The sequence below is a fragment of the Nuphar pumila genome, chromosome 15, assembly GCF_984573655.1.
Source record: "Nuphar pumila chromosome 15, dmNupPumi1.hap1.1, whole genome shotgun sequence".
Classification (NCBI taxonomy): domain Eukaryota; kingdom Viridiplantae; phylum Streptophyta; class Magnoliopsida; order Nymphaeales; family Nymphaeaceae; genus Nuphar; species Nuphar pumila.
The window spans coordinates 87391390-87418841 of NC_143263.1; the positions used below are offsets into that span (position 1 = coordinate 87391390).

General features: G+C 36.8%; 1 protein-coding gene across 1 annotated transcript; it reads left to right on the forward strand.

The window, feature by feature from the left end:
• Positions 1-15105: 15105 nt before the first annotated feature.
• LOC149815898 (uncharacterized) lies at positions 15106-27139 on the forward strand. The gene is made up of 9 exons (XM_089989776.1): positions 15106-15684; positions 15917-15978; positions 16493-16607; positions 16709-16832; positions 22054-22134; positions 22503-22844; positions 23205-23389; positions 23470-24275; positions 24358-27139. The coding sequence occupies exons 1-9, from the start codon at positions 15347-15349 to the stop codon at positions 25881-25883; spliced, it is 3579 nt and encodes a 1192-aa protein (XP_089845902.1). The 5' UTR covers positions 15106-15346; the 3' UTR covers positions 25884-27139.
• Positions 27140-27452: the final 313 nt, after the last annotated feature.

Below are 27452 nucleotides of genomic sequence, written 5' to 3' on the forward strand. Positions count from 1 at the left end.
ATTCGAAGAGTCCTTCAAAATGATTCTCACCTATTTAGAATATTTGATGAAGGTTAACCTAGGATTGCTATGGTACATTCAAACTGATTGAAAATATCAATTTCAATACATGTTCTTATCTTTTTGTCCAAGCATCGATGGATTTTTAAAAGGATGCCCTTCAATTCCTATGATAGATGAAACTTTCCTAAAAGAAAGACATGCTGGTATATTGTTGTCGGCCTATGATATTGATCATTGTGGCAAGATATTTTTGGTATTATTTGCAGTTATTGATAAAAAATTAAATGATTTATGTGAGTGGTTTTTAAAGCCTCTAGAGGAAGAACTCATAAACTATAATGAATATAAAGAGAGATTAGACCTTACAATTATCTTTGATATGCATAGAGGTCTAAAGTATGATGTCTCCACACATGACTTACATATGTTGAATATTGCATGGAGTATTTGATAGAGAAGTTTTCTAAAAAAAATTGGTTCATCACTCAATGCACTTTGATGAATTGTAGCTCGAGCATCCACGAGACAACAATGCACTTATTTTCTTCAAAAAATTTGAGAGCAAGACAAAATCGCATACAATTATGTTATCACTGATGTGCAACCAAAACATTGGGCTAACAATTACTTTCTAGCAAAAAGATATGGGTGTTTAGTGTTTAATATAGCAAAGAACTTTAGTGCATGAATTTTTGCCATACGTGACAAGCACGTAAATCCTCTTATTGAAAAGTTTTGTTTCATACTGATAAAACTTTTTGAGAAAAGAAAGAATGTCGGGTAACATATGACAGGCATTGTGGTGCTGAAGATAAGAGAAAATGATGTGGACTCGGTGAACACCGATCCACAATCCAAGATCTAAATGGATCTTGACACACACAAAAGCTTTTCACAAAAATGAGTTTGAACAGGACTCAACAAAATAGGTTTTTCGGGACCTGTGCACTCTGTTTTTATAGAGGCGATCCAATAAAAGTTGTGTGCGATTAGCACGCTTTTCCAGCAAATATGAAATCACTAGATTCGGATCAGTGGTATCCATTCCATGGACTCGAGACTGGGACTGACAAACAAGCCAATGAGAGATTTCCAGACTCCGTGAATAGTCTGTTCGAAGGGGTTTTCGACCATGTAGACAAGGGAGTTTGCAAAAACTACCAACTGAGAAATCAAAGGTCAGATCCAGACCTTTTCAACGAACCAAGATTCAGAATTTTCTGATTTTCTACAAGGCTCTATAAATTTTTGATATCTGGAAATGGTATGAGATATTATCAAATGAATTAAAACTTTAAATATTCAACAACAACAGAGAAATTAATATTTTTAAGGCACTTAATCAAAAATTCAGTTAAAACTCAAAACATGAAAGTTTTAGATCTAGGTTTTAGCTTTTCATAAAATTAAACAAAATGAATTTTCATGTTGGGAATCTCTAGATAATTGAAAAATACCGAACACCACTAGGAGTGTTTCAAACCAAACTAGCGACAGTGAATTCCTGTTAGTTTGACACTTTAACAACGCTTTTTAGGGATACAAAAGGCTGATTTACGGAATGGCCTCAACTACACAGATGTATATAATCATCTTAGCTTTTCAAAAAGCTAATGAATGTCAGAAACCAACTAGTATTGAGGCCGATACGATCATTTCTTCAGAGATGTCTCTGATAACTCATAACAGAGATTCTCATTTCTTGACAGAAAATGAGTTTCGAACACACACAATAATTCGGGAAACACTTTGAACAAAATTGTCAATCCTTAACATAAAATTCCTCTAATCATAAATTTGAAATCAACAACTTACAAGCAATATGTAATGAGAAGAACAAATCACATATGATAAAAATAACTAAAATGAAAGACAAGTGAACCATGGAATATGATATCCGAATGAAGATGACAATGGATGTCACGGGGAAGCATCCAACACCGAGAAAAAGTATCTTGAACCGCAGCTTGAACCAACAACCAACACGAACCAAGAATGTTGCTCAACCCACATGGTCGATCTTCACCAAAGGGATTCTAAAAAAAACTCACAAACTCGAGCTTCCACCAGTAAAAGGGTTTGATGCTGTCAGCAAGAAACTTGCTAAGGATTTTAGCGTCTTAACCAAGCTGAATCATATAAAATTATAAACATCAAACTTGTAGGGCAAGATCTTAGCTTTCCAACAAGTTAAAGATCATATAATTTGAACCAGTATCTAGGGAGATATTGTCAAAATACTGAGACTATCTTTACCCTTCAAACACTTCTTCTCCACCAAGAAAATTTTGAAATGTCCAAAACAAAAGCCACCCTCCCCTTGGTCGACCTCCCTTCATTAATAGACTGAGATCTTGGGAAAGAGCCACATTAAAGAGGAAAATGGCCTTCCCAAGCATAGCACAACCCATGATTTTGACTAGGCTATATTTGGCAAAGGGTCATTAAGTGACCAACAACCATATTGACTTGGACTAGTCAAGGCTAAAATTTGAATGAAGGCCAAGATGGTTCACTCCCAATGGAGTCAACTAGGGCCCCATTGAAATGGATTGAGATCTAGATCCAGATCGAGCAGTGAATTGGATCCTGTAGAAAAAACTCATTAGAAAATGCAAAATGCAAAAAAATTAAAAACTACCTGCATCCCCATACACCCTCTAGTACCACAAAAAGATCCTATAGATTACCAGAACTATCTGGATCTGTAGAATCCGACTCCTAAAAAAAAAAATATTATAAATAAAAATATATTTAACGCAATTCCTTACATGCCAAAATGAAATCGAATAATAAACATACAATCTCTGAGAAAGATGCAAAAATATCTTAGATATTGTAGCATGATAATCAAAATAGGTTTGGGTTGACAGAGATCCAATTGGATCCTGATAGTCCTGCTTGATTGGATCTGCCCTGGATCGCATGCTGGATTGGATCTTGGGAATTGAATTTGAATCCAATTCGTCTTTAAAGCTCGGATCTTCAGAATGCTCTGCATCATTCCCCCATGGGTCGAAAGGATTCATCCTCGGAGCCTAGTTCTTCTCAAGCGATGCTCCATAATCTCTGCAAAAAGTCAGAATACAATCAATGCAGAATCTGTTCAAGGCAATAAGAATAGACTTAAATAGTACAAGAAATTCTCTATAAGAATGACAATAATATTTGATGCAGTGTAATGTAATATGCTCTATAAAATGCAATTCAAACAAATTCAAAGCAGAACAATAGAATTGAATCTCAAAAGCATCTAAGATATTATATTTAATAATATTACCTTGCATCAACACACTGTAGATAAAAACAATGGATAACAATTGACTATTTATCATGCAATTCAAAATATCAAATTTTGCACTAAGATTTTGATAATTACAAGATAAGTCACAAGCAATACATTGTAACAATAGACCAAATTTACTATCGAGATTTGTCAAAGAAACAAAATCAACATTATCTACTAAACGTTGATGGTCATAAACAAACTAGACCTATTGCATCATGACTAAAATGAGACTCTAAATTCAACTCCGCAAAAGGAGTTTCAATATTTAAGCACTCATTGACACATATGTCTTGTTGATTCTCATCAATAAAATCCACCTTTTTGATAGTTGACTCGACAATGGATATACTAATGAGATTTGTCGGAACAATGTCGACAATCATGCCAGACGCAACGCGGGGGTAAACCGTAACATCCATGGGTTCACTATGAGAGTTTTCAAAAATGTTGGGTTCATTGACAAGGATGTCCACAGACTCACTAAGGCTTGGATTGAGCTTTTTAATTTTGACATCAACCTCGAAAATAGGGGTATAATTGACATGCATGAAGTCATCAACAACATCTTCACATGCAAGTATCTCTTCATCTTTGGTGCTTTCACCAACTTCTCTGACGAGCGAATTTTCAAAGATGAAGTTGTCATCGACCAAGCTTAGACAACCTTCGGGATTCTCCATGATTAAAGGGTTGTCAAAAATGATATGAGATTGTTCTTCATGAACTTCTATGTCAGAAAGTGAAGAAAGGTCAGACAATTCTTTGGACTCTCTAACAAGGATGGGTTCTTCATTCATCTGTTCAAAAATTGGATCATGAATGACTGCACTGATAGGAACATCCTCAAATGCAGGTGAGAATTCCTTCACGATTTTCTCATTAACTTCAATGATAGGATCACTACCGACTCCGGGAGAAGGATCCGCTAGGGAATTCTTTGTGACAACATGAGATTTTGATAAATCCTGAGGTTCATGCCTAACGATGAACACATTGGGTCCTTTGATTTGAGATGCAACGATCTTAAGGGACTCGTGAGGAGAAATGGGGATGACAACAGAAGATGGAGGAACAATAACAGGAATGGTGGCTTGTACCACGGATGATGAAGTGAAAGACAAAAAAGGCAAATCTTTTGAAGGAAGCAATTTGATTTTTCTACCCTCAAAAGTGAAGGAATAGACATTGGACTTACCATGATGTATGAAATTTTGGTCATATTGCCAAGGTCTTCTGAGAATAAGATGGCTCACATCCATAGGGAGTACATCACACGAGACTTGATCAAAGTAGGTATTTCTAATAGAAAACTTGACCAAGCATTATCGATCGACATGAATATCGATGCTCTTTTAGAGCCAAGACATCTGATATAGACGGAAATGAGTCTTACAACTCAAACCTAACTTGGTCATGGCTTCAACTGAAATCACGTTCTCACAACAACCAAAGTCTATGATGAACCTGCATACTTTCTCATTGATGGTACAAGCAGACTCAAATATGTGAGTTCTTAACCATTGATCATTCATTTCTTGACGCGGGGCTAAACAAATTCTCCTAGAGATGAGTGCTTCGCCTCTACCAGGCAGTAACTCTTCTTCCACATACTTTTCTTCAGAATTTTCCTCAAAATCTTCTTGTTCTTCATCATAAATAGGATTGAATTTTGGATCCAATCTTGAATCATCCTCAATTTATGATCCTTCGATGAAGAGAGCCTTACCACAATACTCTGTGGACTTATGATCGAGTTTTCCATAAGTATAGCACCTGATGGGAGTAGTTGAACTAGACATCCTCCCTTGATTTTCTATCAGACCATTCTGGCTCGTAACTCTAGGTGGTTTGAAGCATTAGGGTGACGGCAGGGTGGGTCGACCTTTCCACTTGAGACTATTGGGGCCCACACTGGGGGTCTAGCAGTCTAACTAGATTTTTCCAAGGTCTTTCATTGAGTAGACCCTTCCCATTGACGCACTTTCTGATGAGCCTCGAACACAATCCAACACTCAACGAAGTTAAGCATATCCTATAATTGGAAGTTCAGACCTCCAATATATTTTGATGCTAATTGTTCTTCACTTTTACGGATGTCATTCTGTGCAATGAGATCATGAAAATCTTTGGTGTATTGATCCACCGAATGAGTTCATTGCTTAAGGCTTTGGTATTTCTGATAAAGTTCTCGGTGATAGTTCAAAAGAAGGAATTGAGCACAAAGTTTTTGCTCCATGTGCTTCCAACGCTCAATCAGGGCACGACCCTGATGTCTGCGTGTTTGCTTAAGCTGCCGCCACTAGGCTGCAGCTCGACCCTTTAATTTGAGAGAGATTAATCCTACACGTTGATCCTTAGGGACTTCCTTAAATTCGAGGATTTCACGAACTTCGCTAATCCAATCTAAGAATTCTTTAGGAGTTCCAGTTTCCTTGAATTCTGAAATATCAAAATGCAAGCCCAAATCTCAATAGGATCTCTTAGGCTGCATGTTATCTCTTCTCTGTGGACTTCATCGATATAACTCAAAGTCTTCATCAGAATCATATGAATGAGTCTCACGAGTTTCTCGAGAACTGTGTGGACTCTGCTCAGCTCGTCATTCCTTAACTCTAGCATTTTTGGCCATTTGACAAGTTAAATCTTCAACTCGACTATTAGCCTTAGTGAGTTGTCTTTGTAAATCTCGTACCTCATACCGATGATCGCGTTCATCGTTTTCTCTATTAAAATTATTTTGACCCGCCATGGTGAATGATACTTAAAAAAAAATTTAGACTCCCTATAACATTGGGAATAGTGCCAGATTGAAAAATTTGGCAACCCTTGCTCTGATACCAAAATGATGTGGACTTGGTGAACACCGATCTACGATCCAAATGGATCTTGACACACGTGGAAGCTTTTTATAAAAATGAGTCTAAACAAAACTCAAGAAAATAGGTTTTTTGGGACTCATGCACTCTATTTAAATAAAGGTGATCCAAAGAAAAGTTGTGCACAACTGGCATGCCTTTCTAATGAATCCAAAATTACTGGATTCAGATCAACGGTGTTTGTTCTACGGACTCGAGACTGGGACTGACAAGTAAGCCTATGATAGATTTCTGGACTCCATAGACAGTCTGTTCAGAGGGGTTTTCGACCCTACAGACAGAAATTTTTTGAAAACCACCAACTGAGAAATCAAAGGTCAGATGCTGACCTTTCCAACGAATTAAGATTTAGAATTTTTTGAGTTTTTTACAAGGCTCTATAAATTTTTGAATTCTGTAAATGGTATGAGATATTATCAAATAAATTAAAACTTCAAATATTCGACAACAATAGAGAGATTAATATTTTTGAGGCACTTAAACGAAGATTCAGTTAAAACTCAAAACATAAAATTTTTAGATCTAGGTTCTAACTTTCCACAAAATCAAACAAAATGAATTTTCATGCAGAAAATCTCCAGATAATTGAAAAATACTGAATACCACTAGGAGTGTTTTGAACCAAACTAGTGACAGTAGATTAACAACACTTTTTAGATACTCAAAAGGTGATTCGTAAAATGGCCTCAACTGCAAATTTATAGATAATCATCTTAGCTTTCCAACAAACTAAAGAACTCTAGAAACTGACCAGTATCGAGGCCGATACAATTATTTCTTCAAGGATGTCTCTGATAACCCATAACAGAGATTCTCATTTTTTTGGAAGAAAACGAGTTTCAAACACACACAATAATCTGAGAAACACTTTGAACAAAACAATCAATCCTTAACATAAAATACCTTTAATCATGCATTTAAAACCAATAAGTAACTTGCAACAACTTACAAGCAATATGTGATGAGAATAAGAAATCACATATGATAAAAATAACTAAAATGAAAGACAAGTAAACCAGAGAATATGATATCCGAATGAAGATGACAATGGATGTCGCTGGGAAGCAGTCGACACCGGAAAAAAGTCTCTTGAACTGCAGCTCAAACCAACAACCAACACGAACCAAGAATGTTGCTCAACCCACACGGTTGATCTTCACCAAAGGGATTCTAAAATAAAAACTCACAAACTTGAGCTTTCAACCAACAAAAGAGCTTGATGTTGTCAACAGGAAACTTGCTAAGGATTTTAGCGGCTTAATTGAGATGAATCACGAAAAATGATAAACAACAAACTTGTAGGGCAAGATCTTAGCTTTCCAACAAGCTAATGATCATATAATTTGGACCGGTATCTAGGGATATACGATCAAAATATTGAGACTATCTTTACTCTTCAAACAGTTCTTCTCCACCATTTTTTTTTTTGAAATTTTCAAAACAAAAGCCACCCTCCTCTTGGTTGACCTCCCTTCACTAATAGGTTGGGAGCTTATGGAAGAGCCACATTAAAGAGGAAAATGACATTCCCATGCATAGCACAACCCACGATTCTGACTGGGCTATATTTGGTCAAGGGTCATTAAGTGACCAACAACCATATTGACTTGGACTAGTCAAGGTTGAAAGTTGAATGAAGGTCAAGATGGTCCACTCCCTATGACGCCAACTAGGGCTTCATTGAAATGGATCGAGATCCAAATCCCGATCGAGCAACGAATTGGATCCTGCACAAAAACATATTAAAAAATGCAAATGCGGAAAAAATAAAAATACATGCATCCCCATACACCTTCTAGTACCACAAAAAGATCCTATAGAGCACCAGAACTATCCGAATTTGTAGAATCTGACTCCTAAAAAAAATAAAAAAAGATTATAAATAAAAACATATTTAACACGATTCCTCACATGCCAAAATGGAATCGAATAATAAAAATGCAATCTCTGAGAAAGATGCAAAAATATCTCAGATATTGTAGCGTGATAATCAGAATAGGTCTGAGTTGGCAGAGATCCAATTGGACCTTGATAGTCCTACATGATTGGATTTGCCCTGGATCGCATCCTGAATTGGATCTTGGGAATTAGATTTGGATCCAGTTCATCTTTAAAGCTCGGATCTTCAGGATGCTCTGCATAAAAAAAGCTACATGAACTTGTGAGAAAGGCACAACAAATACATGTGCAAGTAATGTATTGCCACCGAGAGTGGTACAATACCATGCGATCGATCCCATAGTTACAGTGTTGATCTTCAGAAGCACTTGTGCTCTTGCTAATAGTAGCATGTTAGAGGGATTTGATGTGAACATGCAATCACATACATTTTGTATGAAGAGAACCTATCAAAGGATTATTGCAAGTTCTTCGCAATTGAATCGTATCAAACTACGTATAATATATTTTCATTCTTCCAAATGGTGAACAATGTCCCACACATCAATCCATCGACTGTTATATATGTCTATCCAACAAAAGTAATTCGTAAGCAGGGTGATGTAAGGTGAAGAGACGAGAAACAAAACAAAAGAATGTTATATCAAATAAGTGCCGTGTATGTGGTGAGGTTGGTCATAATAGGTGAAAGCACGAATAACAATGTAGGATTTGTTAAGAGTTGTTTGATGAATTGTTTCTTTGTATTTATCAACTATTTTTTAATGAATTGCTTCAATGTCTTATATCTTCTATTTATATGTTAGGTAGAACAAGAATATATAAACGTAAAGTGAAACATGATAGAAAGCAAACCAAATCTTTATCGAGCTCATCTTGGAGTAAAGAACCAATTGTGGTGCCTAAGGTATAATCAATGTATCGAGTCATGTATGTATATTTGTCCTACCGTGAGGATATGTGTTTAGATATAATTTTAATTGGTGATGAAAACATTGTAATGAGGAAGGAGCAGTCGTGCCTATGAAAGAGTATGATTTTGGTGAAGATAACTTTATTGACAAGTGACGTAATCATTAGGTTTGCTTGTTTGTATAGTTGTTCTTCTATTACATTTGTTTGCAAACTCATTTGAATATAACATGAATATACCACATTTTTTTACTATATATCATCATGTAAGATTTGTAGAAAGAATTCAAGTGGCCTACACCAATGACATGAAAAAAAGAACGGAACTTTCAAATACCCTTTTCCTTACTCCAAATTTCTTTGTGAATCTGAAAAGCGAGGTTTTTGTTATTTTTATACTAACTAATACAAACTAATTGGTAAATGACCTTCCTTTAACAATAAATGACTTCAACTAAAGCGCAAAAATATAACCAATTTCATGCTTAAAGAAAAATGACTTGCCATATCAATTCTTTGATACTAACAAGGTATCTATTAGACAACTTTGTATACTTAGAAAACTTAATTTTTTATGTGCATAATAGTCTTAAACTTGATTTATGTTGCAGGTCTTAATTCCTGTCAATTGCGGCAATTGCCACTGGGTTCTTTGAAAAATAGACATGTAGGAAAAGGTGTTCAAGCTTTACAATTCCATGGGTCCATAGACTTTTTAAATAAGAATGTCAAAAAATGGATACAATAACATTACTTATTCAATATTTGGTTTTGTTCTTTGTTGCAAAAGTTTATTAACTCACTTGTATGTTATGCACTTTTTGCAGGTTAAATTTTTTACAGTGTGGTTTGGCTATAACTGTTACAATGATTAGATAGTTGAGGTCATGAAAGATATTTCTCAACAAGAAAATGGATAATTTCTTTACATATGTCTGTTAACTTTTGCCGTGTGTTTTGTACATGTACATTCCCTTCATGACTTGGTATATGACTGGTACTTGTTTGATTGTGGTATATTTATTCTCACGTAGTACTTAGCCAAAAACTGAGAATTAAACTTCATGCAGGTACATATTTATATGTCATGTTTTATACACTTCTTTAGGCTGTAATTTACAATTAGTTGTTTGCTAATAACCTTTTTTTAGAAAACTGAGACAGAATCCCGCCGGTATATGATAAAATTCTATGAACACCAAAAGAAAAAGGCTTTGGAGGGTGCCAAAGAGAAGGTTGTTGGTTGGTGAAGTTGCAATAGCTTAACTGTGGACACTTACGATAAATTTATTTTGATTTAACAATGTAATATTGTAAATTGTATAAATTCGATGTTGGAACACAATCTGTAAATTATGAGTTTTTGTATGAGATTCTTTAAAACTTTGATGTTTCTATAAATTTATAGTTGATTTTGCATGAATTTGAATTGTGAATATAAATTTACAGTTAAACTGCAAGTTTGAATTTATATATATCCACATATTGATATGAGTAGGTTTTGATTCTATAAATAATATGTTTTGTATGAACTGAGCATGTTTCATTTTGAAAAAATGAAGTCCATAACAAATGTATGTGAAAAGGAAAGTCCACTAAATATATGTGAAAAAAGTCTACACAACAAATATATGCAAAAAATAAAGTCCGCCAAAAATATATACAAAAAACAAAAGTCCATAACAAATATATGTGAAAACAAGTTTGTAACAAATATATGAAAAAAAAGAAGTTTGTGCAACAAATATATGCAAAAAGCAAAGTTCACAACACATATATGCGAAAAAAGAATTCTACAACAAATAATGGCAAAATATTCCTGTATCCGCGTATATTTGTTACAAACTTTCTTTTTTGGCATATATTTGTTGTGGACATCTTGTTTTCACATATATAATTTATGTAGACCTTTTGTTTTACTATATATTTGTTGCAGACTTCATTATTTCACATATATTTGTTTACTGACTTCCTGTCTTCACATATATTTGTTGTGTACTTCATTTTTTCTTATATATTTGTTTGCAAACTTCCTATTTATATATATATTTGTTATAGACTTTATTTTTTGCATATATTTATTGCAGACTTTATTTTTTTAGAATCAAAACCCCTTTAGTTCATACAGAACATATCATTTACAAAATCAAAACCTGCTTAATTGAAAATTACAAAATCATTTACAAACATACAATGTGTCTTAGTTATGCGTAAATTTTAACAGATTTAGAATTATAGAATATTGAACAAATTTCCAACTTTAAAAATCTACAATGAATCTCAATGTTGTTTGTATAAAATCATATAATTTATATTAAAAAATACAAAGTAATTGAAGGTTTTGTAGTCACTGTTGTTGTACATGCCTTATATGCTATCGTAGCTCCTCATTGACCTTATTTGCATTTTCGAGAAGGCTAGCTTGAGTCTCTAACATCTCCTTTAGCATACAAATTTTATCTTATGCAAGAGTTAACTGAGTATCCATTGTGGAATCAATCTTTTTCTACTTCACCCCAACTTTCTCTTCCTCCTCAATGACTCTTTTTGCAGAAGGACTAACTGCAACCTGCTGTGATGCAATAACCACATCCTTGTTATCGATGGTTCATAGCATAGATGACAAACCAATGTTTTTGTTGTCGTTGCACCACTTTTAACTTCAGAGAGGAATAAAGTGGTGTAATCTTTCGTTCGCTCATTTGTTCAGCGAGACAAATTTTGATACAGTGCAAGAGAGACGAGGTTGCTCAACAAATCCAAGCAACCAAATGCTTGACTGGCCATTTGATGATCAACTTTATTCATGTTGTGCAACCAAATGTCCATCATTGCAATGTCTTTTGCCCCCTCAACCACATCAACATTCTTCTCCTTTGTCGTTATGTCTTCATAGGGGTACCATTTCTCCTACAAAAGCTCAAATAATTCATGGTTAGTCATATATCATATTATGTTTCAGAACATAAAAAAAATCATCAACGAAACTTATATTTGCTATGCTCAGCTTGCGCAATAATTTTATAAAATTGGGCATGTCCCATCTGCTGAACCATTAATCTTCCAACAATCATCTCTTCATTGCATGACCGGTAAAATATTGCAACATGTATAAATTCACGTAGACAGTCACATATTGGAGGCCTCATAGTAGTTATATGCTCTCATATTCAAATATGCAAGGATTAACAAGGATTAATGAACAATATAATATATCAATAATATTAAATAATGTTTGAGTATAAATCATAAGTCCTATTGTACAATGAAAAAATAAATACCTCCAACAACACCAATATCCCAATCATATTTTTTATTTTACTCCTCACACTACTCAAACTTGCATATCAGTGTACAATTGAGGCTACTCCTTATGCATATTGATGAACATGATCCAGGTTTTGCAAAAATGCATGTATGATGCATAAATCGACTTTTCACCAGTATCAATAAATAAGCATGTTTCAAAGAAGTAGAGCAAGAATGCTCTCACTTCTTTCTCTAGCCTACTACCCGACTTCCCTCCCAAATACAGTAGCTTTTCCTTCTTGGCCTCCCTCTTATGAGGTCAAAAAGGTCTTTCAGATATGACAACTTAGTACTTTCTTCATCGAACATATTCTCCTTTGCTTCGAAATGAATATCACACCACTTGTAAAATCTCTCCACTGATGTCCACTCATTGACTCCCCATGTTACTTTAATCTTGTGATTCATGCAACATCCTTCAATGTGATGGTCATCTTAAAATCTCTGAAATAAAATGTGTTGATTGTCAGATTCCAAAATTGCACAACAACCTCTAAAAGGGGGCAACCGATGTTCTATATGCATATCATGCAACAACTCCTTCACATTCGTTAGTCTTATGAGCCATATGTGTACTTCGAACCAGTAGAATCAGTGTGTGTGAGATAATGAATTCTTTGAATCTTTTGGTTGCAAATCCTGCAAGTACAACTAATTTTATTGGAATTAGTCAAATGAATCATTTAAATAGCTCATGCTTTACACACATATATATATAGCATTTGTACATTATAATGCATGAATCAAACTAGTTATTCTAATATATTTCATTTATACATGAATCAACGAAAAAATAATCATGCTTCACACACACACACACACACACACACACACATATATATATATATATATAAAACATTTTACACATTAAACTACAAAAATCAAACTAGTTATCCTAACATGTTTTACTCATAAAAGAATCAACAAGAAAATAATAGTTCATGCTTCACACACGTAATCATATATATATATATATACCATTTTCTAACTATTAATGACTGCCTAGAAGATAAATAATTCATTGATACTTGTCCAGGAGCACCATGCCTTATTCCTCATTGCAACATTTTTTTTGGAGCTTGCGCTTTTTCCTCCAAGATCGGATGCTTTGACTTGTGAGGATGAACCCCCTTACGATTGTTTATTGTACTCTTCAGCTCAACCTAAAAATCGCCATCAACATTCGATATAGCTACAGGACCTTAGGATATATCCACTTCCTGAGGATGATCCACTTTAACTTTAGCCTTAGGTTTCTCACCCTCCCCTTGGTGAAGTACCTTCATCTTTATCTCGCCATTGCCACTGCAGCTGGCCGTATCTTCAGCCTTAACTATTTGGGGATTTGGGTCTACAACAACATCAGAGTGAGCCAATGGGTCACTCTTCTTTACCACTGAGTCATCCTCTTACTCTTTAGATGCTTTCGAGACGAGAGACAAGGTTGTGACTACAAACCCTTCAACTTTTTCTACACATTTTCCTTAGATATGGACTATTGTGAAACGACTTGCCACTATTTGGCCAACTTTTTTTGCATTTTCTGCTGAGTGTTTGACCATAGTTTTTTAAGTTTACAATGGGTGCCTTTTCCATAAAAAATATCGGACACCCAAACTCTTGGTATTGGATGTGGCTCCCTCTCTATCCACGTGTCAAGAAAAGTCCTTGTTTCATAGTATCAATCATGAGCAAATTCATAATTTTTTTTTTCCTTTTCCTATTGTGCTCCAACAATAGAAGATGACTTAGGTGTGGACCCCTCCGACATATTCTTCTCAATTTGCATAATATATTAAACAAACTAAATTTTTAATACCAAGACATAGAATATAAGTAAATAGGCTGGCAACAACGACATAGAAAAAAAACCAAAACTGTTAAGTAAACAACAAAACTAAATAAACAATGTGCCCAACATTCTATGTTTATTATACAAAATTCACAAAATATAAACAACAAAACATTAGGATGAAATAGAAGCATACAAATCGTCAAAACAAATAGAAAAAATTGTTTAAAATTTTTTTGGTTCAGTCGTTAAATATGTGCTTCTCAGAAAAAAACATCGTCAATGATTCTAGAATACTTGAGGATGAAGTCCTACCCGAATAGTTGCCGAAAGTACTATCGAAAAAGTCTACGTCGAGAAAAAAGGTTGGAGACCACAAATAATCCTAAAAATTTATGCAAAATGAGCCCTGGGTTGCGATGGTGTTTCTGTTTTTATACTTATGAAATTCACACATAATTTTATGTGAACTTCGTAACATATGTGTGAAATTGGTCAGGTATGTGCGATATTTCAAAGATTGAGAGTAAAACGAGGTTCACAAAATTATCGTGATGTCTCCAAGAAAATATGTACGAAACTCCTTTTAAGAGTTTAAGTTACTCAAAGAATGAACTTCACCAATTTCCAACTTACTAGAGTTAAAAAGGTCATAACTAAGTTTGGTATTTGCTATTTTGAACATTGGAGAGAATAGCAGAAATTTCAGAACATTTTAGGGGACAGGACATGTTTGCCGTAGAGTACGGTCGTTTTTGTGCAAAAATACTGAAGCTAATAAGATGTTAAATAAACAGCCAAACTGCAGCAAGAGAGCGAGAGCGAGAGCGAGAGCGAGAGCGAGCATGAATTGGAGAGAGAGTTTCCTAAGATCTAGGCACTCTCGTACGGGAAGGGTCTATGGTCAACAGTCATTTTAAAAATATATAACAAAAATTTATTATAGGCAACTAAATTAGGTGCCATTTCGCTAACCAAGGTAAAAACTTTGGTGATAAATTGCGCAATCTGAAACTTTTGGTTGTGTAGCGAGATTTTCCCGAGAAGGAGGCTTGGGGCATTGATCTCAATTTCCCAAACCGCTCGCCAGTCCATCACCGACTTCACCCTTCCTTTTCCTCTTCTACTTCACGAGCAAACGAGGGAGAAGGAGAATCACATCTAAGCTAACGCTCTTCTCCCCATTTCGCTTGATCCTCTCTCTCTCTATATATACCAAGGGGTCCAAGGACCCGACCTTCTTCGTGGGCGAAACCTTGCTGGGCGATGGAGGACTACCCGGACGAGCTGCGGACGCCTCCGGTATCTCTCGTTTCCCTCGTTGGCCTGCCGGATCTGCACCCCACCATCTCCACCTTCCTGAACTCGGAGCAGCCGCCCATCAACTCCCTCGCCCTCCCCGACCTCTCCAACATCTCCTTCGTCGCCCGCAAGCTCAAGGACCCCCTCAGCTCTGGCAATCCGGCCGGCGTCCTCAAGCGCGACTGGCTCTCCAAGCACCGCACCCGCATCCCTTCTGTCGTCGCCGCCCTCTTCGCCGCAGATCAGGTCTCCGGTGACCCTACTCAGTGGCTCAAGGTCTGCACAGACCTTGAAACCCTAAAGTACGGCCTCCCTCTTTTTCCTTTGCCTCCGGATAATTGTGCTCTCTCATTAGATTGGCGTTGCTCGATTTTTCATGCTTCTTAGAAGAGATCATTAAACAAAGAGCAGTTCCAATGTTTTATAGAATGCAGATCTATCCTGAACATGGCGGAATTTATAATTGCTCATTCTTGTGCATTTGTTGCTTCTTTATGATCCTTCAACCATCTCTGTGGTTTTGAACATCCGCAGAGGTGTGATTTCGGGGCGGAACATTAAACTGGTTGTGGTGGTGGTGCAGTCGACTGTTAGTGGTAAGATATACCGATCTAAAGCCACTCGCATCTTAATAGTTTCTATACTGGTTATTAAATCATGCGAATTATCGGTACCCACGTAAATCTTCAAACCTGAGAAACGGGGATCTGTGGTCCTGTTCCAGCCTATTGTAAGGTACTCTTCAAAATGCCATTTTTCTTTTTGCTGTCTCAAAAGGCGTGTTTTTTGGTGATACCGTAATTTCAATCTTGTGGAATTATGCATACCATGAATTTGATGAAGTTTTGTTCTTGCTTGTTCTTGGGCTATGCATCTTTGTAAGATTTTCTGTCTAACTCTAACAACCACGGCAAGAAATTCAGAAACCGTGGTGGTGTTCTAGGGAGGTCTAAGTTTCAGTTTTGCTTAATCAAGGTTCCTCTTGCTTCATAAGGTTAGGATAAAGAAGCATGTAGGAGTTCCTCTTCTGTTCTGTTAGCTTTGCCTGCGCTTTGCTTAGTGGCCCATTCAGTGAGATGTAATTTTTATGAACTGGGTGCTTATATCCAGATGATGTCAGTGAAGATCAAATGATAGCTTTGAGAAAACGTGCTGAAATAGATGCGAAGTGCCTTACAGTGTTTGTTCAAAAGGGCCCTTCAGAATTAAAGCAGTCGCTTGTCAGGTTGGTTTTATCCTGCTTTGTCTATCTCACGGCATAGCTTCATATCACATGATTTTCTTTTCTCTTTTTTGTTGTAAAATTATGTGGCAACCATTGTGCAGATTAGGTAGCCTCTTTGCAGAACTATCTAGTACTTATTATAGAGAAGAAGGGCGGCAGCTTAAAACTCGTATTGAAAAGAAAAGCTTCAGTTTTGCTGAGTTGCATGTCCGTTACTGCTTTAAGGCAAGGATTCCGCTAGTGCTCTACACCAGACTGTAAACAATAAGAACAACTTTATGTGGTGCTATTCCTGTGTATCCATTCCTTCTCAAAGGCATTTCATTTGCTTTTGGTCCAGTTTGAATTATCATTTGTCACTGAGTTCCTGAGGATAAAATCATGATAATATTCTGGTGGAACTTCATTGTAGGTCGCAAGGGGACTCTATTGTCCATGGATTATCTCATATCTAGTTAAGAAGCATGATTTGACATATTCTCATCTCTGCATCTAGATGTTAGTTTGGATTAGCTTTAGCAAAAAGTTGCATTCATCAACTGTCATGCGGATGTGATTTTGTTAAGATCCAGGAGATGTGGAAAACAATGAGCACTTGTTCTTTGTGGTGATTTTATTGAAGTGTTTTCCAGTTGGCAACATGAAAAAATTGTATGTCATTGATGTGGTCGTGGTGTGGGTTTAATTCTTTGATATCTATTGCCTAGAATCTAGGAGGCCTTAATGGAAACACAAGGAACTTTTTCTAACCAGTTCTGTTGATAACTATCAATTTGACATGGTATCTTGGTGACCAATAAAATCAAAAAGTTATTTTTAATGCTTATTGAATTTCAGAAAGAAAATCTAACACAAGAAGTTAGTTTTAATGCTTATTGAATTTCAGGAAGTCAATTTAACACCATCAGAGGTTCTTTATCTAGTGTGAATATATAGATGGTTCACAAATGGGCTTTTTCAGGGAGCTCTCTCTCTCTCTCTCATGTCCCCTTTGCTGTTATTTCCTTAAAAACCTGCTTTGGTGAGGAAACAGGCCATTTTCGTATCAAAATGACCCATTTTTTCTTGATGAAACAAACTCCCTAAAAGAAGCAACTTTCTCTTTGACCAGCACTTTTTGCATGGTGTCTGGTTAAAGAGAAGCAACTTTCTCTTTGACCAGAACTTTTTGCATGAATGTGGGCTTGCACTCTCCCTGCTATGGAATGGTTTTTCTGCCACCTTTTGTCATCGTGGGTCTCCTTAACAAATGCAAAGAGTTACATTTCTTAATGTGGCTCACTAACTTAAAAGACTTTCTCAATCAATATGAAACAAATGCAACCCAAATGGCATCTTATGAAAACTGTCTCATATGATCCTACTATCATATCAAACATTAATCATGTGGGATTTTATTTTCCATTTCTGATGTCTGAAACAAACAGACATAAATTGTTAGACAATTCATCATTTTAAGGCCATACAAGATGGTAAAAAAACAAAAGGGAATTCTGGAATGAGTTAAATAGCATAAGATAAAGATTCAACAACGACGGTCCTATGTGAATTTTACTTGACCATTTATATTGGATGCGAACCGGCATGATTTTCTTGAAAGGTTTGCAAAGATTTGAGTGCCTTTTGCAATGATGCAATTTAGCTAATGCCCTCGTATTGGTGGTACTTGCACCTTGTTCAACAATCGTTCCAACTCATATCTTGAAAGGTTGGATCACTAATTTTCTCCTTGGATATCTTACAGAGGCAACTTGTCTTGAAAGGAAAGTATCTGCTATAGGGCATTGTTTTATATTCAGTTTTCATACTCACTTCTGTTTTATTTATTTATTATTTTTTATTGTACTATGCAAGTCAGGTGCAGTTTAGTCTTTCTTTCTTTGTTCCTACTTACTGATCAGTTTTGTAATATAACAGTATGTTTCACATATAAAAGGTGATCCCACATTGTGACTTCTCTTTTCTCCTTCATGCTTTATCAAAATATTAGATGGTATCAGGGCTTGGTTGGATCTATTTCAGGTACATTCAAAGAGATTTGTCTAAGTATTTGTCTCTTCCAAGATCCTTAAACCTTCTTCATTTTCCTCTCTTTTTCTTCTACATGCTGATCTTTTCTTGATTCTAAAAGGTCCTTTTCTTCTCATTGTCCCTTCATATTTTTTGTTTTGTCATCAATACTTCACATACTTTTTTGTTCCAATCTTCTGTTCTTTGTTTAGTGACCGTGCTAAAATGTTCTATATATATCATCAACATTGCACACCTTGGTTGAAAATATGCTTTTGGTCATCTGATATAGGTGTAAAACTGTAAATGTATGCAGTAAAATGTTAGATGGTACAGATACTGATATACATATACATACATATGACACGACTGACATTCTTTTACTGAATAAAACCAATGACATAATAAAAAAAACAGAACCAAAAAAGAATAGTACACATAAAATGTAGCAAATTCCAGGAATAAAACCACATTGGATTACATATCAACACAAAAGAACAACAACTGGCATTCCTTTATTGAACAATCATAGCATGAACAACACCAATCCAAAAAGGTGAGTGATATTTGTGGGAGGTTGACTATTGAATAGTTGCTATTTGACTGGTTGTGAATCTCAGGGAAGATGGAAAAGGTGAGTGATATAAGACTGAGGAGGTGCAACTATTGCAGGAAAGTTGGTCATATGAAATACTTTTATCTTAAGTTGGAGAAGTAGAAAGTTTGTCTTGACTCTTGATCATGAATCATCTTTGTCTAGTGTGTAGTTACACTTACTAATGCAGAGTCCATTACTTGAAGAGGGTTGGCTGCATCAATAAAGAGGAAGTATGACATAGGTGGCCTTCCATTCTCATGGGTTTGGGAGAATAACTGGCTCTAGAATTCATGGTTATGGAGCAGCTGTTGCAAGGTGTTAGCTACTTCTAAGGACCACATCCATCTGAAGTTGGGAAATGCTTGCAAAACAAAATTATGGTTAGATTCGTGGCTTGAAGACAAGGCTCTACTAAGATGGTTATTTCCCAATTTATTCCAACTGGCTGCTGATAAAGATATTTCACTTGTTAGTTGCTGTTTGGGTGGGTGGGTGGGATTTGGGACTGGTCTTTTAGAAGAACCTATTCTCTACTTGAGTTGGAGGGCTGGTTAGCGTTAAATCAAGTACTGGCCAAGCAGGTGTTGGGCCCAACCAAAGATTCTATTCCCTGGTTTTGTTTAATGGTAAATTTTCCATCAAATCTTGTTATCTTTCTTTTTTGCAGGCCCTTAGTAACTCTTTCTCCAGGAAATCACTATGGGATCATTGTCCTATTCCAGGCAGCGATGTTTGCTTGGCAGGTACCACAAAACTGCATTACTGCACAGACCTATCTTAATAGAATAGGTTTTCACTTGGTGGCTATATGATTTATGTGCAGAAGTAAGAGGAATCAGCATGGGATCTGCTTTGGTTATGCCTCACATTTCAATATCTGCTTAATCTTTCTGGGTATTTGTTAGCTGGAGAATTGAATCCTTTAGACATATCCTTTTGGTACCATGGACCAAAAGAAAAGGGACAAAATGGAGGCTGCTATGGAGGTTTGGAAAGAAAGAAAATAATAGAATTTTTTCAGGACCAAACTCAGCATTTGAGAGTTATTATGTATGTATTCATTTACAGATACAGCTGTATGCAAGAGCATAGTGGTTTGGATCTGATATAAAGTGGATTGGGTTTAGTTGGTTGGGGTATTTAGAAGCTCCAGATCAATATATTTCATATTTATTTTATTTTATTTCTTTCTGTTTCTTTTTGGATTGATTTTGTTTTTGTTTTGGTGTGACACCTTGTTGCTGCGATGTAACTGTTTTATTTTATCAATTAAAGTTTATCTTCAATTAAAAAAGAATTACTCTTCGTAGGTCCATAGCAGAATCTTTCTCCTCGAACCATGTGGAATAAAGGTCCATTTCCTTATAGACAAGGCATGGAGGTGTCTATATGCATGTTTAGATTCAAGTAATTGTTGTGCTTTATTTATACAAGTCTGGTTAGATAGTACTTAAAGTGCTTTGGACATATTATGAATTAAATGACATGAAGGATTTTCAATTTGATTCACTGGTAAATGATTTAGGCAGTAATTAGGACAATCAACCTTCTTCATGTAAATTGAAAATTATATAGTAGCCGAGTGGGAGGCCATCCATACTTTACACTGAGATGACCCTAGTTTCCAAACGAAACAGTACCCACTTCATGTATATTGCAAAATATCACTCGTATGGAGGCAGTCATACATAATCTCATGTGAAAAACACCAAAAGTTTGTAAGAATGAGATTGATCAAATGAATGTGAGTATGGTGGTTTAATGTTTAAATCAGAGTTGTCAGTCGGGGAAGAGGGAGCAGGAAGTGAGGCACTTTCAAAATTTTAGGAAGCGAGAAGCTCGGGACGACTTAGAAGCGAATCAAGAATCGTCTTGGAAGCAACCCGGAAGCAAGGGGGAAGCAAGCTTCCCAATTTTTTGGGCGCTTCTCCACACGTTTCGGAAGCACCGCATTTCACACTTCCGAAACGTGCTTCCCCATATGGTATGGTGCTTCCGGTAACCCTGGTTTAAATGCTAATTTGGCTAGAGATTAGAGCTCTTGTTGTTCAGGTTATTTTATGTTCCTTCCGTCTGGTTTTATTTCTTGGTGTAGAAAGAAATAAAAATTCTTAAGGCATTATATGCTATTAATGTATCTTAAGGTCAAGGAAGTACATGCTCAACTTCAAGGTCATTGTGCTTGTCTCTTATAGGAGTTAGTGCGTTCTCAATAATGCCTACTAACTGAAAATAAAAGTGAATTTTGACCCCAAGTGTTATTCTTGCCTTGTTTGCTGTTGATTGAGTTAATCTATAATTGTTTCAGCTTTCATTTGCATTACCGTCACTAACAATGTGTTGCATTATGCTTGTTAACCACCGCTCCTATGTCATAAAATATTTCAATTGAAAGTTGGTGAACTTTTGCTCCGCAATTAACTGGGTTCTTTGATTCAACTTGTTGCATTTTCCATATTGTTAGCATTTTTGTGTGCAAAATATCATGAGGATCTTTTTTTCCCTTTACTAATGACTAGTTAAGAAATTATCTTTTCAAATATATTCTTTAGTACTATCAATTAATTTGTTTCTTTTGCATCATAAATCTTGAAAGACACTTCGTTCAGCAGTTATGATAATAGAACTAGTGAATATTGGAATCTTTTTCTGCATATTAATTGGCTGAAAAATATCTCCGTATTCTGTACCTTTCTTCCTTCCATAACTTGTTTTCCAGAACTTTTGATGTTCCCTCCTAGTAAAAGATTATGATGATAATAAATAGTCATAGTATGTTTGCCGAGGGTTTAGTTAAAGAATGGAGTCCTCTGTCTGATCTACTTACCTGAATACCAGGTTGCAGTGTATGCAGAATTTCGAAGAGACTGGGCTGAGGCTTTAAGATTTTATGAAGATGCTTACCATGCTTTGCGCGAGGTATCTTGAAATCTACTCAATTGTGACTGGTCTTTGTGAATGCTTGGTGCAATATTTTGAGCATCTATTCAGTTATAGCTGCCATTAGTTTCCTTTGTTTGCCCAATCAAGGCTTTTATCTCTATCGAGAAGTTCCTAAAACTGGAAAATGTACCAGCTGTTCTATGATTATTTGCTTAAACAGCAGGATTCTATTGTTCTCTGTTAATCAATAAGTTAGAATTTGAAGTTGAAAGCCAATCTTATCATAATAAATTAGCATTATGGAGCTGTCATTTTCTTTTTTGTCACTTGATCATTTCTTGTTCTCCTGCGGTCTAATGTCAAAACACGAGTCTATCTATCATAAAGGCTTTGATGATCTGCAGATGATTGGGACATCAACACGGTTGCCACCTATTCAACGCTTGGCTGAGATAAAGGCAGCTGCTGGGCAATTGCATTTCAAAGGGTCAACTTTGTTGCTTCACAGTGGCAAGGTTATTGAAGCAATCGCATGGTTCTGGAAGCATATTGCATGCTATGAGAAGCTTACAGGAGATCCAGAAGTTTTTTTCCTTCATTGGGACTGGATGAGTAAACAATATTTAGTATTCGCCGAGTTATTGGAGACAAGTTCTGCTGCTATTCCAGCCATTGTTCCTCTGCCATTAGGGACATCAGAAAAACCTGTCACCGAATGGGAATTCCAACCAGCTTACTATTATCAGGTTAGTGAATTCTTGTTTGCATTTGGCATAATGATGCACATTTTTTCTACGCTATTGTAAGCCTATATAGAAATCAATAGATCTGTTTGGGCTATCATTACTTGTTACAATGTCTTATATTTCAAGCTTTTCATGATTTGGGGTCTTCTTCCTTCCAATCTTTAGGATCTTAATATCTTATGGGTTCTGTTGTTCGCCCCCATGCACTCATCGCAAAATGGCATGGATTTTTATATGTGAATGATGATGCCTACTTATCCTGAAGTTTCACATTCTAAATCTTTTTTCATTGTTTCAATTACACAAATACTTAGTGGTCACTAGCACATTTTTTAAGTTATGAAAACTTTCCATCAACAGTTAGCAGCCTGTTGCTTGAGAGAAAAGAGGAGTGCGCTGGAATCCTCCTTGTATGTCATGGAAAAGCCTGAATACTCTGCCATAGCAGATGCAATTCAAAATAGCACAGATTCTGTTGTTCCTTCTGTGTATGTCGGCCAGTCTACATGGTTGATTGAGACTGGAGAGACGTATGCTATGCAACCGTAAGTCTTGGACTTCTTATAACTAAATATATGAATTTTATTATGCTTGGAGTTTAACTGGTTGCTGGATGTGCTTGCAGTCTTACTGATTTGGAGTATCTGGCTTATGCTGTTGCTGAGGGGAAGAGATACCAGGATTCATATGAAATTGTGGCTCTATTAAGAAAGTCTTATGATTTATACAATAACCTTAAAGCTCAGAGGATGGCCTCTTACTCCAGCAATCTAATGGCTAGAGAGCATTTTGCTTTAGGGGATTTTAGTAAGGCTAAAATTCTTTTTGATAGCATTGCAAACCTTTACAGACAAGAGGGTTGGCTGACTCTTCTTTGGGAAACCTTGGGTTATTTGAGGGACTGCTCTAGAAAACTTGGGCTTCTGAAAGAATATGTAGAATATTCACTTGAATTGGCTTCACTGCCTATAATGTCTGGAAGCAATATGGGGTCAGCGGGTCCTGCTTGCTTCTTCCAGAGGGAGACTATACATGAAGAAATATCAAGAATTTTGAAAGGAGAGCCTGTGTTGAAATTGAATGATGATCATGGTAGCATTAGTCTAACTGAAGATCGGCCTCTTCATCTTGAGATCGATCTTGTTAGCCCATTAAGAGCAGTATTTCTGGCATCTGTAGCTTTTCATGATCAATCTGTTAAGCCAGGGGCACCCACTTTCCTGACATTGTCACTTATATCACGTTTACCTCATCCCTTTGAGTTTGAGCAATTAGAAATTCAATTCAACCAGCCTTCATGTAATTTCATCATTAACAATGTGCATAGACAAGCACTAACAACTCAAGAACAGGCCCTTCGAGTTGAGAATGCTCCAGACCTAACTCTGATTTCAAACAAATGGACACGATTAACGTACGACATCATGCCAGGTAATATAACAAGAAATTTCTTTGCTATGTTCTCATTTATTTTCCTGTATTATGTGAATCTGATATCTTTTGAATATTACAGGCCAGAGCGGCAAGCTTGAGTGCTTATCAGTGTTGGCAAGAATAGGACGATATTTGACCATCTGTTTCCGTGCTGAAAGTCCTGCATCAATGGAAGATTTACCTCTTTGGAAGTTTGAAGACAGAATAGAGACTCTCCCAACCAAAGATCCTACTCTTGCATTCACAGGTCAGAAGGTTATCCAGGTGGATGAGCCAGAGTGTCTTGTTGATCTTGTTTTAAGCTCTTCTGGCCCTGCACTGGTTGGCGAGATCTTTCCAGTGTCTGTACTAGTGACTGCAAGAGAACATATGGTCTGCTCTGGAGAGCTGAAGATAAACCTCGTCGACACCAGAGGGGCCTTGCTTACACCTAGAGATGTTGAACCATTCTCTTCAGAAAATCATGTTGAGCTTCTTGGTATTTCAGGGTCAATTAAACAGAAGGAATCTCAACCAAACATTGAAAATATCAGAAAAATTCAGCAGTCTTTTGGGTTGCTCTCTGTGCCATTTTTGAATGTCGGTGAATCATGGTCCTGCAGGCTGGACATCAAGTGGCAGAGACCCAAATCAGTAACTCTGTTTGTTTCACTGGGCTACTCATCTAACAGCTGGGACACCATCGCTCAGAAAATTCATGTACATAAGAGCTTGGAAATTGAGGGAAAGGTTGCCGTTGTTATCAGTCACCAGTTTATGATGCCATTTAGAAGGGATTTGCTGTTACTCTCAAAAATCAGACAGGATGTGTCATCTTCTGATCATTCAACAACACTTGCTCTGCATGAAAAAAACATCCTTCTTGTGACTGCTAAGAATTGTTGTGAGGTTCCTTTACGGCTGATCTCTACCTCTGTTGATACTGATGACAAGGAGAGGGAGGCATTCCTTTTAAGGCATGCTTCTGCACCTGATCATGGTCTTGTATCTAACTGCATTGAGCCTGTCTCATCTGAACCTGTTATCATGCCAGGTGAAGAATTTAAATGGATTTTTTCTCTCAGTCCTCTTAAGGAGTCCCCAAATATTCCCATGGGAACACTATCCATCAGATGGAGAAGGAAGTCAGAGTTGATTGAGTCTGAACCCTATACAACAATGGAAATTGTTACTAAACAGAAGCTCCCGGATGTGAATGTGGAAAAGGCGGTGCTGGTTGTGAATTTGGATTGCCCACCCTATGCAGTACTTGGTGTTCCCTTTTCATTTTCTGTGAGGATTCAGAACCAGACGCCATTAGTTCAGGAAATCCAATATTCCTTGGTTGAATCACAGGGTTTCCTGTTATCAGGGCCATGCAGTGATGTTGCTTTTGTATTACCAAATTCTGTGCATGTTCTAGCCTATGTGCTGTTGCCATTGTTCTCAGGCCCTCAACAATTGCCGCAGATTATAGTTACTTCAGAAAGATATTCAGCGAGACTTCAAACACTTGCTTCAGCTGCCACACTATTTGTCTTCCCCTCGAAGCCTCACTCGCAGTTGGGATCTATTAGAAAAGAGGGTAATGATGCTGGTGTTGGGACCATAACTTATTCCGGTTAATCAGAACTACCTTGCCTCCCTGTCGTGATCATCTTTTTGGTTATTGTGGCAAGTAATCTTGATGTGCCAAAATTTTGCAGAGAATTGAAGTGGGCGGGTGATTTTATGGTGTTATACAGTGGTTGTCATCATCATTTATGAAAAGTAACTCAAGAGGACTGGGCTAAACTTAACCACACAATAGGTTGGAATGGATGTGTTGCCTTGAACGTAAAGTGGAGCTGATGCTGGTATGGTTCAAATCCAAATTATGTTGATCACATGGACAGACATCTCTAATTCACTGAGCTTCTCTCCCAAACAGTGCCCACATTGTTATGGCTTCATGCAGGTTGGAACTTATCCGATAAGGGATATTGCTATGTTGGTACCATTAGAGTTATGATTGCATTCACTAGGGTTTTGGTCAGCAGTTCTCGTCATCAGGAGTCCAACTTTACCTTTCAGCACTGGATTGGTGTCAGCCCCCATATATGGTCTTACAACTTTGCTGAGACGTTTTAAACAGTTGCCTTGGCCTGGTTATCCTGACCTCCTTTGGTCAAGAGGCACCACTTCTTCCGAAGTCGCAGAGCTACTTTTTTGTGTTCCTTAGAAAGAGTCATCTCACATTCTTAACTATTCTCTACTTACCTCTGTCGGTTTTGCGTACACTCGAGCTTATTTTTCCATCTATCCATGCTCCCAAAGAGTTGCCTTTGGATTTCAGGTGGCTCCCATTAATTCGTTCCTTGCTGGATATTGCAAAGACTTATCTGACAGCTATTGATTAAACAGCTGATATGGAATTACAGAACCACCAGCTCTATATGATCGGACTTGGCAGTGTCATATCATGCTCAATTAAATCAGTTTGTTTGATGGCATAGAACCTGGCACAAGGGGTGCTAAGGAGTGGGAATGGCTATTTGCTAAGCTTTAAGATGTAATGGACAACCTTCTAAAGAGAATGCCTGGTGAGAGGGGATTGACTATAATTTTACTCATTTTAGCGTTTCTTTAAAATGTTGGTTCTACTATGTGGCCTAAGGTATGTGGCCTAAGCTACGTGTACCTGGTGAGTATACGATTCTGGTATCATGTATTTGATGCATTGATGTAAATTCTATTATAGAAGCATGCATATTAGTTTCAATGATTAGTCCACATCATGGGCTGATGCAGACGTTCAAGGGATGCCCATTATCTATATGTAGCAATACCAGCGATATCTAATTTCTGCATCCGTATTGAATTATGGTTCATCTGATCATAAATGCTTTGTTTAGCAACTGGTATGTGCTTGCCATGGTCTGCTTCTATCTGAACAGGCTCAATGGAAACCAATAGTTCATATGATCTAAATCTGAATGTTTGTTTTGCGTAGATTGCACCAACTTGATTTTGCTGTAATGAACACGAAATTGCACAAAACTATACAACCAGCTGTACCAAGTCCCTGCGACAAGATTCAACCACTATGTACCGGTGATGTTCTATTGTGGCCAGGATGGGAGGCTGCATTTCCAACACATTCGTGGCCATAACGTTTCTCTGGTGTATCCACAGCAAATGTCATCTGTTCTCAGC

Bases quoted from the DNA above. Each gene is read 5' to 3' on its own strand.
- LOC149815898 (XM_089989776.1), top strand. From the start codon at position 15,347: ATGGAGGACTACCCGGACGAGCTGCGGACGCCTCCGGTATCTCTCGTT. The intron at 15,685-15,916 runs GTACGGCCTCCC...GAACATCCGCAG, and splicing joins ACAGACCTTGAAACCCTAAA to AGGTGTGATTTCGGGGCGGA. The intron at 24,276-24,357 runs GTAATATAACAA...TGAATATTACAG, and splicing joins AACGTACGACATCATGCCAG to GCCAGAGCGGCAAGCTTGAG.